General features: G+C 37.9%; 1 protein-coding gene, 1 long non-coding RNA gene and 1 other non-coding gene across 4 annotated transcripts; all 3 read left to right on the top strand.

Annotated features, from left to right (window-relative positions):
• Nucleotides 1-678: 678 nt before the first annotated feature.
• On the top strand, nt 679-4360 carry LOC117970176 (uncharacterized). Its single transcript, XR_009311545.1, has 3 exons — nt 679-841; nt 937-1017; nt 2728-4360. It is a non-coding gene; the product is annotated as an uncharacterized LOC117970176 (long non-coding RNA).
• On the top strand, nt 1833-2023 carry LOC131709483 (U2 spliceosomal RNA). The gene has a single exon (XR_009311547.1). It is a non-coding gene; the product is annotated as a U2 spliceosomal RNA (small nuclear RNA).
• Nucleotides 4361-5824: 1464 nt separating the features above from the next.
• On the top strand, nt 5825-15705 carry LOC117962541 (CD209 antigen-like protein E). 2 transcript variants are annotated; one of them, XM_034915136.2, is made up of 6 exons: nt 5825-5956; nt 11273-11380; nt 13695-13793; nt 14296-14447; nt 14720-14829; nt 15016-15705. In XM_034915136.2, the coding sequence occupies exons 1-6, from the start codon at nt 5866-5868 to the stop codon at nt 15158-15160; spliced, it is 705 nt and encodes a 234-aa protein (XP_034771027.2). In that variant the 5' UTR covers nt 5825-5865; the 3' UTR covers nt 15161-15705. The 2 variants fall into 2 exon arrangements, with proteins under 2 accessions (XP_034771027.2, XP_034771028.2); XM_034915137.2 differs by lacking the exon at nt 11273-11380 and having other exon boundaries at nt 5830-5956.
• The last annotated feature ends 29 nt before the right edge of the window (nt 15706-15734 follow it).

Here is a 15734-nt window from a genome sequence, read left to right as displayed (position 1 = left end):
AGCCCCCATCTCTTACAGTGTTGCTTGCCCCCTCTGGTGTCAGCAAATGGATATGCAGCCCCTATCTCTTACAGTGGCGCCGGCCCCCTCTGGTGTCAGCAACTGGATCTGCAGCCCCTATCTCTTACAGTGGCGCCAGCCCCCTCTGGTGTCAGCAACTGGATCTGCAGCCCCTATCTCTTACAGTGGTGCTTGCCCCCTCTGGTGTCAGCAACTGGATCTGCAGCCCCTATCTCTTACTACAGTGGTGCTTGCCCCCTCTGGTGTCAGCAACTGGATCTGCAGCCCCCATCTCTTACAGTGGTGCTTGCCCCCTCTGGTGTCAGCAAGTGGATCTGCAGCCCCTATCTCTTACAGTGGTGCTTGCCCCCTCTGGTGTCAGCAAGTGGATATGCAGCCCCTATCTCTTACAGTGGTGCTTGCAGTCAGTTAATCTGCTCGTAGTGTAAAATAAATACGTTTCTGACCAATTGTCTCACAGGTACACCAACAACTGTGATACAATCAACGAGTCAGAAAGGTTAAATTAAAAGATTAAATAAATAAATAAATAAATAAATAAATAAATACTGATATGAAACAAAACATACCTTTTTGGGCAGCTAAAATGTGTAAAACTTGAATCTATAATTGAGTATGACGGTAGAAGCGCCGAACACGAGCTTCTAAATGCCCTACACGTGTTGTAAAGTAAAACTGAGTAAATCCATTTGGAATCTCAATAATCGTTTAATTCTCTAATTATCATAAAACACATCTGTGACGTCGCGGTTCTGTCTGCTCGAGGACAGCGCGGGAGCGGGGAGCGACGAGGAGCGTCAAACGAGGGACGATTTAAAACGTATTTTAAATTATATTTACTTGACGTATTATCATTATTGTTACTGTTATTACTTTGTTAACGTATTTTGTAAACGTTTTGTTTATTTTTTTAAGCATCATTACACGCTTTTTCTGACTGAATTCGGCGTCTCCGGGTCGTGTTGAATTTCGGTCGAAACCTTTCTTGCCAGACAGGTCAGTATATATTTTATTATTTATTTTGGGTGTTTTTTTTTGTTTTCTGCGGGTATTTTAAATTTAGTTCGCCTTAGTACAATATATTTTAAGTTTTGTGACATTTTTGGAGCTCTCTACTTTACCGTCGGCCCAGCTACGTATGCGTTATTTGTGGGCCTTCTCCAGTAAATTAATTAGATTGAACCATTTCAATGTTCTCAATAAACTACCATGTGCTGGTATTTAATTTTGTAATAATGTACGTACTAGAAAATGGAACATGTACGGTACGCAGTATTTTATTGTAAGTTGTAGTAATTTAATATCGGTTGCTGTATTTAAACATTATGTTTAGTGAGGCTTGTTTCAGTTTTGAAGTAGGTCTATAACTGATACTTGGGTTATCAATAGAAAGAGAGTTGTTTTTTGGGGGTATTGTAAACGGTAAACTAGCCCAAAATTTATTGTATTGATATTAAGTGGCGTTTTTTTCCTCAGTTTATTGGTGTCGGGTTTGGTTTATTAAACTTTTTTTTACAAATGCGTCGCTTGAAGGAGAGAAATTGCTAGAAACCGAAATCCGGTGTGCGTCATTGTAATGGGCGGGGTTATTCAAATATACAGACCGCACTGCATGCTGGGGGTTGTTAAATAACATCTTATACAGCTAAACAATGTAACACGTCTAGTTTGTATCAGCCGTCAGGAATGTGATTTGTTAGTATGTGTCGATGTTTGTGTTAAAATGCAGCTGTGGAGGGGATAGTGTGAGGTCACCGTGACGGGGAAATATCTCGGCGGAGGCGCGGCTCTCGTCTTGAGAGCGAAACGGCATCGCTTCTCGGCCTTTTGGCTAAGATCAAGTGTAGTATCTGTTCTTATCAGTTTAATATCTGATACGTCCCCTATCTGGGGACCATATATTAAATTGATTTTTGGAACTGGGAGATGGAAGAGGGGCTTGCTCCGTCCACTCCACGCATCGACCTGGTATTGCAGTACCTCCAGGAACGGTGCACTCCCCTCCCGGGGGGAAACTAAACTGGTGAAAATTAGATTTCAACTATAACTGGAGACACACGCTGTATTCTGTGTACTGTACAGGTGCGGCAATAGAAAATGTAATTAGAGTTTCAGTGTTAATGCAAAACTAAGGTGACGTGCTAAAGTGTAACTATTTCATTTTATCCTTATGTTTATGATGTAATGGCAATTGGTGTCAATTGTTCATTGCAAAAGTTAATGCATCAAATGATACCTAAAAAAAACACACCACTGCTTTTGTGCTGAATTTTTTCTTCCCCTCAAAGAAATGCATTTGGTATTAATGGGTTAAATTCACCTTTCTTTATTTTTATGCATTTCAGTGTGAATATAACAGGACGCCATCTTCTGGATTAATTTTCTTTGTGTGAAAACAGAACAGTCACTAGAAACAGACACACTCCCGCACTCATGAGCAAACACAATTATGTTCAGTTCTGTACAAATTGCAAAAGAAATTATATATATATATATATATATATATATATATATATATATATATATATATAACTAAATTAAACCATTCTTAAAAAAACAAAGTTACATAATACAATATTAATACATACATTTTAATAATAGTAACAATCAAGAATTCAAACCGTGAGGCTGTCACTTCTCACATCATATTTATCACCCGTAGAACAGATTTCCTCCGCTCCTCAAACCCCCCCCTTCTCTCATCAGTGGGCTGAGACTGGTTACACCAAATTGTAAGGCGTCATGCCTCATTGGCTGAAGGTCACAACTCTGACCACAGGGGACGTTCTCTCCCAACTGCAGGACTTCCCGAAAAAAAAGTAGACACATGCCAAACTGACAGGCTGACTGACAAGAGACAGACAGTGAGTTGAGGTTACGCACGCTGTCTGACAGACTAGACACAGCTAATGCACTATCCTTGCACGACTGCACTCCATCATTGTAGATCTAACTTGTTGTAATCTTAAGTTGCTGCTTCCTGTCTCGCATTGTATTTTAGTGGTATTCTTATTTGCACTTACTGTAAACTACACTGTGTTTAAATGTGAAGCTTGCATTGTAACCCTGCGCTGCCCTGTAACACCTGTGTGAGTCACCTGGGATAAAGACGTCTGACAAATGAAGACATGGGTGCTTTACTCAGCAGTGCTATACCGATCATCACCAGTTAGTCCCAGTCAGTACTTTAATCTCTTTGAAAAGAATTGATGTTGTGTTTTTATTTAAAAAAAAAAAAAAAAATGTAGTGCTTACATAAGTTTTGAGCCCTCATTTGTTATTTAAGGTGTGTGTGACATGCTTTCATGGGGTTTAAAGTTTTACGATTTCTAATTTAAAAAAATGGGCAGTGTCATTATAAAAGGTATTTAAATATTTATTTTAAGTCTTTGACATTACCGTAACAATAGTTATTGTAGTAAATACAACTGCACGAGTGGAGGTTATGCTAGCAAAGGGGTGTGGGTTCTATATAAAATGCTGCTAACATATTTAATTAAATATCAGTACAAAACCTGATGCAAGTGCAAAAACTAAACAACTCCTTTTATTTGTTAAGTAAAGTGTATCTTTTTTGAAAATATTTTCACTAATATGTGTAATGTCATAATGCCTAATCAATGTGCTGTATATTCTTTATACAGCCGTTTTTAGTTGTTACAGTAACGACAGATTTATGTGCTAAAACAAATTTGAACAAAGATACAAATGTCAGCTCAGCTGAGTTTGTGTTTAGGCCGTTAACATTATTTCTTGTTTCATTCTGGTTGTTTTGCAACCCCAATTTGTCCCCTTTCTGTAGAATGACCCATATATATGCGTGTGTATAACTGCAGTGTACATTGATGAAAAAAATAAAGAATGGGTGTCCACACAAAGTTTACATTTTAAACAGAATGGTTGGTTGTGTCTCTCTCTCTCTCTCTCTCTCTCTCTCTCTCTCTCTCTCATTCATATATATATATATATATAAATAATGTCTATTCAATCAAATATTTAACAGATATCAGACAAAATCCCAGAAAATGTGAACAAAAATACAGATCAAAGGGTCATAAGTTTTTAAATCTATAAGATCATAAATTCTTTTAGACAAAAAATGTTCAGTGTGTGCCTTTTGGTGTTTGTTTCTTATTGTTTTTTTTTATAAAAATGTTAACTTTAATAAATTAAGAAATAAAAGAAGTGTACCATAACAACATTGAAAAAGAATGATTGAAAAATGTCTGTCTTGTCATTTCTTCAATTGTGAACATGTTTTTCTTCACTGGTAATGTGTTGAATTAGCTCTCAATTCAGTGTGGAGTAGTGGTTAGGACTCTTGACCGGAGGGTTGTGGGTTCAATCGCAGGTGGGGGACACTGCTGCTGTACCCTTGATCAAGTTACTTTACCTAGATTGCTCCAGTAAAAACCCAGCTGTATAAATGGGTAATTGTATGTAAAAATAATGTGATATCTTGTAACAATTATAAGTCACCCTGGATAAGGGTGTCTGCTAAGAAATAAATCATAGTAATGCTCCTGGTGCAAGTCTGTATGCAGACAGCGAGACAGACCCTAACGTTTTAATCCTGGCCATTGGATGAGGAGAAAGAGGAAGTGCTAAACGTTCTGGAGGAAGTGAAAGCGCAAAGTGTTTCCTGTTGTTCACCCTGTTCCTGCTCTCCTTGTTGAAGAAACAAACCCTCCAGTAAAGAAGGATCTTTGTGGAATCCAGCCGATGCCTCTAGAGCGAGATAAACTAGGGAATTGAAACTGAACCCTGAAGTCAAAACGCATTTGCTTCAGAGCAGTCAGTAAGTTCTAATGTCATGGGCCGGGTATCTCTTATTATTCCCACGCTGGTGATGAAACCCCCAGTGGAGAGGATATAGTGGAGGCTGTCTCAATTCCCCATGTACAGTATCTGAAGAGCTGCCTATCTAGCTGTCATGAAGCTTGCTATTCACATTCACCTTATTAAGGTTCCAGGAGTGTTGGGTGATGCTTGTCTTTCCGTATGTCCAACCAATTCAAGTGTTTGGTACGATGGAATAGGGTTTAATTTAGACCAATTTAATGATAATGGTTTAACTCACTTCTGTATTTTACAGTTCCTAAAGTGCGTACTGAGGTTGCTAAAAGATCATTTGCTTATTTTGCTCAGTGGTCTTGGAATAAATTACAGTCTAAACTTGCAGTCCCAAATAACTTTTCAATTCAAGAGTAAGCTGCATGATTATCTACGTGAGAGTTATGCTTGTTTTTAGCCACTGCCTCATTGTGTGACCCTGAGCAAGTCACTTCACCTCCTTGTGCTCCGTCTTTCAGGTGAGATGTTGTAAGTGACTCTGCAGCTGATGCATAGTTCACACACCCTAGTCTCTCTAAGTCGCCTTGGATAAAGGCGTCTGCTAAATAAACGAATAATAAGTAGTTTATTACCCTTGTCACTTATGGATTTCACTGATTGTTTATTGTATTGAGTATGACATGTCTGTTTTAAATGTATTTTATTTTTGTAATTATATGTTTGTATTGTAAATATGTTTTATTGTACTGCTGCTACCTTTCTTGCCTAGGTCTCACTTGAAAATAAAAGAGGTTTTAATCTCAAAGTGATTTTCTAGTAAAATAAAGGTTTAATAAAATGTAATAAAATAACTAGGGTTGAACCAGACCCCAATTTAGCACCAAGGTAATGGTCTAAGTAGGTGGTACAGTGCAAGCCATCCATGTGGTTTAAATGTTTTAATTTGAGAGATACTGCTGCAGCCCATGCCCTTCAGCGTGCATCATTAATACAAGAGCCAGCACTTCCTCTATCTCAGTCAGTTCTGCCACTTCTCACGAAGCAGTAGCTATGGAGATGGCTGACAAGCCCTCAGATCATATATACGAGAACATGGCCATCAAGCAGCCACGAGCCCAGAGACCCGAGGCACAGCAAAAGGGTAAGTGCTGTCCGTCCTTGTGCAGGTATTGCGTGCTGGCTGAGAGATTGTAGGCAACCAGTAAGATTGCACACTTGTTGAGGCTAGCCAGTCAGAGCAGAGCTATTATCATTGCTGTGTTTTAGCAAATGTTCAGTTCAAGTCTCTGTGAGCGTCTGATTAACAAACCTGTATTTTGAGACCGCTGTTAAACGTCTACAAATGATGGGTTGAGATGTTTTACAGTGAAATCTAATGCACGATTACAAGATTATTTATTGTTAGTTTTGCATATATCAGTGAAGGTTGAACTGCAGTGTACAAAAATGAAGGTTCATGATAAAAAAATAAAATTGATGTACACAAATAGTTTAAATGATTAAAATATTTCAGTATGTTTCAAGGAAAAGCTCCAGCTGTGTAGAATATGGTACTGAAAACGACATGAAATAGATTTGTTAATCATTTACACACAAACACAGTCCAGACATTGTGGTCAAGTGTTTGTTTTGTGATAAAGGAGACTCCACACTGAATCTAAACAATGAACAAATGCGTGTGGTGGTGTTATTAAGAAACACATTTTTTGGCGTTTGTGAATTCTTATGTGCTTCTGAAAATAGACAGACTTAATGAGCCCCCCCCCCCCTCCCAGCAGTGAGTTATCATCTGTAACCACATGAGCTGTTTCATTGCTGTCACTATGAACCACATCCTCTTGAAATGTCCTGCCTTTGTTCTCTTTTCTTGATTTTTCATGTATTTTACATATTTTGGTCAGAAATGTACAGCTATGGCCAAAGGATCACCTAAAATTTTAGGATTGAGACATCTAACAACAAAAAAAAAAACTGAACAGAATTTAGATCTTTTATTTAACATCATGTAATCAAAGAAATTACTAAATGATATCGTAAAAAAAAGTGTACCGGAAGCCATAGTGGTACAGTATTTCATGTTAGATTTTGAAATGTCACATTAAAAAAATATATAAATAAATTATTATTTAAGTATATGGAAAAATACAAAAGTGGTATGTAATTCAATATGTTAACATAACATTATTCAGCAGGTTTTATTCGACTTTATGAAGCAAAATGAGTTAATTCTACAGGGTGATGCAAAACTTTTGTCCAGATCTGTAAAAAAAAAAAAAAAAAAAAAAAAAAAAAATGGTATTAACCCCAGACACCCGAGCTGAAAACTCTATACCAAAGACTCTCACTAGAGCAGGTTGCTGGTGCTGCAGCTCCGCCCCACAACCACAAAATAGCAGACCCCCCCAGCAATGCCTTTTTCTTTCAAGACTGCGACCATCAATACCACAACCCCGAAGTTAATTGTTAACATTCCTAGTTCAGGGAACCAGGATTATGATAATAACCTAACATTCCTTTTCAAGTAGGGAATATTAACAATGGGTGAGTATGCCCAAGCTGTCGCAAGGACATGGCATACAACCCAATTGCAAGCTAGGACCGTTTGTGTCACAGTAATGTTCCATACTGAAAAAAATAAGTATAAATAAAAAAAAAACATTAAGATGAGCCATGGGCTTGTGACAGCAATGTCCTGGGGCTGGTGCTGGTCCTTTGACTGCGGCGCAGCCTGTGTCTGTTGTCTAGGCAAAGGGCGTTTAAAAGCATGCCTGCCCCCGTGGAAAGCGGTAGCAGGCTGTCTCTGGACGGGTCTGCCTGTTTCTTCTGCAGCTGTGGCCTTGGGTGCCACTGTGCTGCAGGCTTGCGTGGTGGCGGTGGGCGTTTTGGCAGAAGGCGCACCAACTCCCTGGTGGATTCCCTTGCACGCTGCGACTGCTGTAGCATTTCGTCTACCGCCGGACCAAAAGTGTGACCTGGGGTGATCCAGCAAAGCTGTCTCCATCCAGCACTCCTGCCTGGGAGAGCCAAAGCTGTCTTCGTGCAGCCACCAACGCTGCATTCCTAGCAAGATCTCTTGATTTGCTGAAAATAATTGTGAAAGTTATCATATCAGTGTTTAATAAGACACTGCACACCTGTTTGTACTAGATTATAATATAAACCCTTCTGTTCTTTATTATATTGCATGCATTGTGTCAAGTTATTTTTTATTTGTGATCTGCTATGTTGTCTGATTTGTAATGTTGTTTTTTTTTTTTAAATTATGCATTCTGCTTGCTTGTTTCTTATTTCAGTGATCTGTGATCCTATATTGCATGTAAAAAGGGTACAAGTGTTTGGCTATTAGTTTTTATTTGCGATCTGCAGTTGCATGGTCTTTTTTATGGCTTTTTCTTAAGAAGAGCTTTAAGATCCTTATAATGAAAGATGCTATCTAACAAAGATTATGATGACCATTATTATTATTATTATTATTATTATTATTATTATTATCAGGATGGATGTTCTTCCTAACAGTGAATTTGTGACATCAAGGCCTTGTTAGTTGCCTCTATTTTTGTGGACTGATATGTTCTCCGGTTTCAAATAATCATTTTTTTTAAAAACATTGTCAGACATGTTATTGTAAATGTTTAAACACTTTTCTTTGGGACCAGTTAGGAGATGTGAATAGTCAGATTGTTTTCCAAATGATTTCATGATGTGGGCAAACAGTTATTAACATATTTGAAAGTCCAGTATTGGACCGAATTTAGCCTTGCAGCTGAAAAAAATATTTCTCAAGAAGAGGCAAGGATAGCCCTCCTAGTTTAGAGAGTGAGAGTCTCCTTTTCTTTATTCTGGGCTGGGAACCTTCCATAGACAATCTACCCAACAGTGAGATTGCAGCATTTTCCAGTTTAGCATGTGCTGCCATTAGTTCTAATTATTATACAGATTATTGGTAGTCTAAAACCGTCTTCACATAATATAATTATTTACATGCGCATTTACATTTCCCCATCCAACTAACAGTGTGATTTTTCATGAACCCAGCTCCCCAATTATTAATATTGTCAAACAGCGGAGGCAGACTCAATTCCCCACGTACAGTGTCTGAAGAGCTGCCTATCCAGCTGTCATGAAGCTTGCTATTCACATTCACCTTATTAAGAATGTCAGGTTCCAGGAGTGTTGGGTGATGCTTGTCTTTCCATATGCTGGTGTTAAACCAATTCATTGGTTTAAGTGCTGTCCATCTTAGGGCTCAAGAGTTCAGAGCCCTAACCACTACTCCACACTGCTGCCCCAGTCATCTGTAACTTCATGAGCTGTTTCAATCTTGCCACGATGAACCACATCCTCTTGAAATGTCCTGACTTCTCTTTTCTTGATTTTTCATGTATTTTGGTCAGAAATGTACAGCTCGGGCCAAAAGTTTAGCATCAGCTAGAATTTTAGGATTGAGAAATTATTAACAAAACAAAAAAACAAACAAAAAAAACTATATGAAGATAATTTAGGTCTTTTTTATTTAACATCTTGTAATCAAAGAAACTACATAAATTATATCGTAAAAGTCTACCGGAAGCCATAATCGTAGTACAGTGCACTGTAAAAGCAAAGAACGTGTGACGCGTCTAATATCTAAATGGCATGTGTGTATAGTATAATAGAAACGTTCTGTTCCTAAACAGCAGTGTTTATACGTCATCAGGTGTCACACTGGTGTTTAGTCATTTGGGACTAAACAATTATTTCGGATAATTGTTAAACGTTACGTGTTTAATCTGTGCCGCTTTTGCCAAGTTTAATGTTTCGATTTTAAACACCAGCGCTGCTATAAACGCTTACAAATGCTTAAAAAAGGTTACAAATCATAAACACGTCCAAGAGTTTACAAAATAGACATCACAGGGTGTTTAAATCCTAAATTAGAATGATAAGTTTGACAAATAAGTGTTTTAAAGTTAAACACTCGGTCTTACAGTCTAGTATTTAATGTTGGATTTTGAAATGTCCAATGTTTTCAATTTGTCAGATTTTCGTTAAGTATATGGAAAACTACAAAGCTGTGTGTAATTTTAGGAAATAGCAATTAATAGATTAATGAAAATTGGATGTGTGTCATTAGGTAAAAAAAATAAATAAATAAAAGCTTATTTTATTTTATATAGTTTCTCAAGGAAAAGACATTATGTTTTAAAAACTTTTTATTAACTCAAACATCTAAAAATCTACTGTCTATAAACTAAAAATCTTAGGGCTGTATTCTGATCACAGCGCGAATGGGGCTTGCCTCCGATTCTGTGGCGCATAAATGGAGCAAAGATGAAAAAAAAAAAAAAAAAACTGCACTGAAATGGTATTCTGAAGTCTTGTCTCGCGCAGTTATAGAGCGCATGCCCAGTCACTAACATATTTGCAGAAGCGATTCTGTGCAATGGGTTCCCAAATAGACAATTGAGCTCTGTGTTAAGAACTGCTGAGAGCAGGTTTATTTAGTGGTGCAATCAGGAACTTTAACAATTGAACACACTATAAAAAGCAAAGTAGTCCTACGTAACACTGTGTTTGTACTTACACAGAAAGAGGAAATCAAAGAAAGAAAAGAATGACTGGGATGAGTGAGGGGAATTTTTCTCTGGCGTACTCCATAGTTCACATGTAGTTCACATTTCGAGGATGCCACAATGATAACTAATGTGTTTTATTTATGTATTCATTTAAGATTGAGTAATTTAGCTTGGTAAGTAACTATTCACAAACCACCATTTCCAACATCCTAAAATGTACAGTTTGGAGGTACTGTAGAGCTACAACTACAGTACTACAAAAAAAGAAATCGATATAAATAAAAATAAAATCTACTTAAATCAAATAAATCCGAAAAAAAAAATCGTCAACCCTAGTCTAAGTCTTAAATAAATGCTGTATCACTTATTCTGTATTCATTAAACTACCGATCTTCCAGTATCCTTTGCCTTTTTTTTATGAATGCTGTTTTTAATTGTTCCATTTTTATAAATTGGATTTTTATCTGAGGTTTTTCTCATTTTACAATTAGTTGGGTTTTTTTTGTTATAAATTCCAATTTTGTTTTTAGACACTTTTAATTGTTCGTTTCTACAAACTTTTTTTTTTATATATAAAAAACAATTTTTTTTAATTTCCGTTATCAAATTCCGTATTTAATGCTTTAATTGTTGATTTGTGTGTGACGCCCTTTGAGATGATGATTATTATTATTATTATTATTATTTTATTATTATGAAAGGCGCTATAGAAATGTGAATTGTGGCTCTTGTAGCAGCTATTATTTCCATCCTGTTCTATGGTCATCAGATTTTCACCTCCCTGCCCCGTGGAGGGGGGTGCACTGGTGACATTTTGTTTTGTTAGCGACCCCCACTTTCAAGAAGCCCCCCTATAATCCTGAAATGTCTCGATGTATTTCATTCCTCTTTATTGTTTTCAGTATCAAGGAGTTCTGATCCTTCAACCGCTTCCTGTGGCTGGGCTGTGTGGCTTCTTACAGCTCTGAGCTGCCTGCTACTGGCAGTCAGTATTGCCCTGGGGGTGCTCTGTGAGTACACTGAACCGTTTAAAAAATAATTTAAAAAAGTGCTTAGGATTGTTCACGTTTGTTTTGATGATATGATGATCTGAATTTGAAAGTAAGTCAGCCAGCATTCCTCAGATACAGGTCAGTCACGGTTTACGGTCCTTGTCTTCAGAATAAAATCAATCCCCATTAAATATATACGCAACAAATTAATGCACTTACCCGTCACACGCGATTTCCGACTGCGTAACCAGTTATCTGCTACAAAGCCCATCTCCTTAAATGTTACAATTGATCTGAATATCCGTCACCGCCTGCGTTTTTGTTTTGTTTTGTTTTTCTCGCATGCCAAATCAGTCTTTATTGTGCAGTTACACAGCGCTTCCTCCAGTTTCACCTGACGAAAATGCAGCCAAAAGAACGCGAACGAGACCAGCTACTGTAATATAAAACAGTTAATCATTAAACAGTTTTAGATACTGTAATTTTTTTGTTTGTTTTTAACAAAACCAACTACAGTACATCTAAATGAAAGCCTGTTTATTATCAAACACAGCCCGTTAAGCTATGTATTTTTGACATTGTATCTTTTTTGTGTTCCCTGAAAAAACGGACAAGGATGGTCAAAATTGTATAGGGTCGGAGTGCTGAGTCTCTTGCAGTGTCTACACACACACACACACACACACACACACACACACAAATCCAGTTTCATGAAATGTGTTATTTAACATTTAATTTCTCAACACCAAGTAGCCCTACAGATATCGTTTCTTAATTATTTTTGGTGAGGATTGTTAGGTATATTAGTCTCCAAAAATCTGGATTTTGCCCGACAACTAAATGAAAACTTACTTGGTTTAAAATGTGTTGGTAATGTTTCAATAAATTTAAAAAAGTAGGCTGAGTTTGTGAGTTTCTGAAAATTTTTTTATCACAATGACTTCCTGCTGACTGGTTTGATTACAGACAGGTTCACAGAGCATTACCCTGACCTGGGAAGCTCTGAGATTTGTTTAATTCAACCCTTTGAATATTTTTCACTGATTAATGACATTCTGTAACTTTGTGTACTGCAGTTCTGTAACTTTGTGAACTGCGGAACTTTACTCAGCTAGCTATTCAGCATTCAATAATCTGCAATTGATACACCTCATCTGTCAATTGATACACCTCATATGTTAAAAGTTCGTATGTTTGAACTTTTGAAGTATTGGTTTTCTCAGGAAATTTGAGACAATTTACTCCTTTGGTCTAACCTAGGGGAAGATAGTCTTAGATAATTTAACACCCTTAATCGCCATGACAGGGTTTGAGAAGCAAAAATGTAACTTTTTAAAATGGTTTTTAAAGGTTGGGTAAGTTATTTACGGAATGTTCTGATGCTGCACGGTGATTGGCTGCTGAGGGGTTTTAAATATAGCTTAATGCACGGCAGAACCTTTTTATTTATTTTTTTGTCTAATTACAGATCGATTAATAAATTATCAATACACAACGTATTAAACTTGCAACGGAGAGCCTGGGTGTAGTTTTTTTATTACTATTCTGTTGTGCCTTATCACTTGTTTTTCTCGATCATTTTTGCTAAAAGCAGTTTCTGTATTTACAGTCGCTAAGTTTTTGGCCGTATTTTAATGTTATTTTAGCCGTTTTGGCTAGTTACCCCCCGTCGCGACCTAGCGCATTGCAAATCCTGCGACTAAATTTCGCCCTTCCCCCGGGTCTAGCACGTTCTGGGTTACGTGTACTCTCGTTTTAACTAGCTTCAGGCATTTGAGGTAAGTAGCTGGACAGAGAGCTAAATTTAATTATTTTGATGCCGGCTGGGATAAAATAGTATTGTATTATTGGTTTTATAAGTGTTGAAAAACTCCAGTTGAACCGTGTCTGCTGGACTATTTTTCCCCCAAAGCGGAAGAATATACAATAATATTGTTAGTTTAAAAAAAAAAAAAAAAAAAAAAAAAAAAAAAAAGTTTTTTTTCTATGTATTATTGTGTATGTTTTCTAAGCGGGATAACACTCTCCAGGGCTTGTGGGTTGTGTTCCGTTAACTCTGCTTCCTGCCTCCAACCCAACCACAGCCCTATGTTAATGCAACAGGACCCACGCCCTATTGTGTGTTATCCCTTGCATGACATGCTGTGCGTGCTCAAGAAAATGTAGACAAGGGTTTTGGCTAATGCCTTAGTAAGACCAGATGAACAGGATTGCTTTCTTGTTGTCTCTTGAGTTGATCTTGCCATGCCAATGTTTTAGTCCACCCCTCACTTCATGCAGGGAGTCATAAACTCTGATTTGTATCTTCCGTTAAGTTGCCTTTTTCTCTCAGACTTCAGAACACGTAAAGACTACCATGAAACCAGCTTCAGCCTGGATCAGATAACTGCAGAGCACCACAACCTGAGCAAAACTGTTGCAGACTGGAAGAGTAAGTATGTTAGAGAGGGCAGTTGGGTCCGATGGGAGCTTTGTCACAGAAAGGGCTGTGAACCATTGGAACAGGCTGCAGGACAACTGTTGAAACAGAGACTCGCGGCTCCTTCAAGAGAAGACTGGATGCCATCACAAACAGTACTGTATAACCCTCTTTGTGACCACAATAAGACCTCTAGCTAGCCGCCTGGAGGATGGACGGGCCTGATTAGTTGTTTTAGTTTTTCCTTTCCTCCGAGTGCTAACATACTGCGCTGGCCTCAAAGCAAGCGAGATGGGCCGAATGGCCTTTTCTTGGCCTTGAATTTCTTGTGTTCTTTTTAGGAAATAAAAGTAGATAAATACAGATTTGTTTCATTGGGGCAGTTGAAAAAAAATTTCAAGTTTCTGCTTTGATGTCAATATAGTCACAATTGAATCCCCCCTCCCCCTGAAAATTGCCCGATTTAATGAAGCTACAGATATCTACAACTAACAGATACGTTTTTTTATTTCAGAGAACGGTTGTAACATGTGTCCAAAGAACTGGGTGCTGTTCAATGACATGTGTTACTACTTCTCACTGGACAAACTGACCTGGAATTCAAGCCGGGATGCCTGCATTTCTGCTGGGGGAGACCTGGTGACTATACAGAGCTCACAGGAGCAGGTACTGCAGTCCTGTTAACAAAGTGAGGGGCTCAGATCAAGTTCTGGAAGTCATGACGTCGTTGATCTCTGCATTCTATATGGATACACCTGTTGTATTTGTTTAAAAAAAAAAATTACAAATACATCTATCTGCTTTTGTTTTGTTTGATAATTCGCTGATGGTGAAAACGGAATGTCTTTAAAAGGTGGACATAAAAAAAATTGGACATAAAAAAAAAACACACACTGGCAGCCAGGAGAACTCTTGTAACTGGTTTGTTTTCTGTTTAGGCATTCTTAAAGCAACAGATCAATGCACTCCACTGGGTTGGACTCACTGATGTGGTAACAGAAGGGGACTGGCGCTGGTTGGACAACACGCCTCTAAATGAGAGTACAACGTAAGGACTGTAGGGCCCTATTACTAGCAACTTCAACAGCAGGGTCGACTGTACTCGGTATCTCAGTGTTTAATAGGGAAGCCCAGCCTGTCTGCCAGTGCGATTTTATACATGCCTGTCAACCCCATCATTGTGAATGAAGTTGGGTTTGATTCTGACGTGCCATCATTCCTCTCTTACTTACAGATCCTGGGGCAAACCGCCTGATGACTGGAAAGCAGAGGACCCGACTGGGGAAGATTGTGCACTTTTGAGTGACACTGGCCTTTATGATGTATCCTGTGGAAAGAAATACGAATGCATCTGTGAAAAAGTAGCACCTATAATATGAAAGCAATTGCCTGACATCAGTATTCACAGTGCTGTGGCAGCAGAACGTAATCTGGCATTCATTCATCATTCACATCCTTGATAAATCACTTCTGTTGTAGATAGGAAAAAAAAAAATTAACTCCCTCATAAAAACCAGCCTACAACTCCCCCAGCGCACTGCTGACCGTGTATCTGTATTGAAATGCGCTTCAGCTGTCTTCATTTTCTAGTTGTGATTTGTAAGTTTACACCTGGTGGTCAAGACCTGCATTTGTGATTTTGATCTTAAAACTCCAGCACTTCTTTTTTTTTATTGATCAGTCCAGTATCTATAGGTCCCAAGTTTGTCCAGACTGTTTGTAGCGGATGATGACGTTTTGGACATTAATTAATCTGACCTCAATTATTCCATTTAAAATCAAAGAAAACAACAAAATGGGTTTATTAAAAATGATCTAATTTGCAACTTGAAAACCCATCAAGGAATGGAGTGTACATACCATCAGGTGCTGATAATGATAAACTGCAGTTTTTTTTTTTTTACATAAACCTAAAACAGTTTAATCCACTGTCTACCTTCATCTGCTTATTCA

This window comes from Acipenser ruthenus, chromosome 43, assembly GCF_902713425.1.
Source record: "Acipenser ruthenus chromosome 43, fAciRut3.2 maternal haplotype, whole genome shotgun sequence".
Lineage (NCBI taxonomy): Eukaryota > Metazoa > Chordata > Actinopteri > Acipenseriformes > Acipenseridae > Acipenser > Acipenser ruthenus.
This window is presented reverse-complemented; position numbering and strand designations above follow the sequence as displayed.

Bases quoted from the DNA above. Each gene is read 5' to 3' on its own strand.
- LOC117962541 (XM_034915136.2), top strand. From the start codon at position 5,866: ATGGAGATGGCTGACAAGCCCTCAGATCATATATACGAGAACATGGCC. The intron at 14,448-14,719 runs GTACTGCAGTCC...TTTTCTGTTTAG, and splicing joins TACAGAGCTCACAGGAGCAG to GCATTCTTAAAGCAACAGAT. The intron at 14,830-15,015 runs GTAAGGACTGTA...TCTTACTTACAG, and splicing joins CCTCTAAATGAGAGTACAAC to ATCCTGGGGCAAACCGCCTG.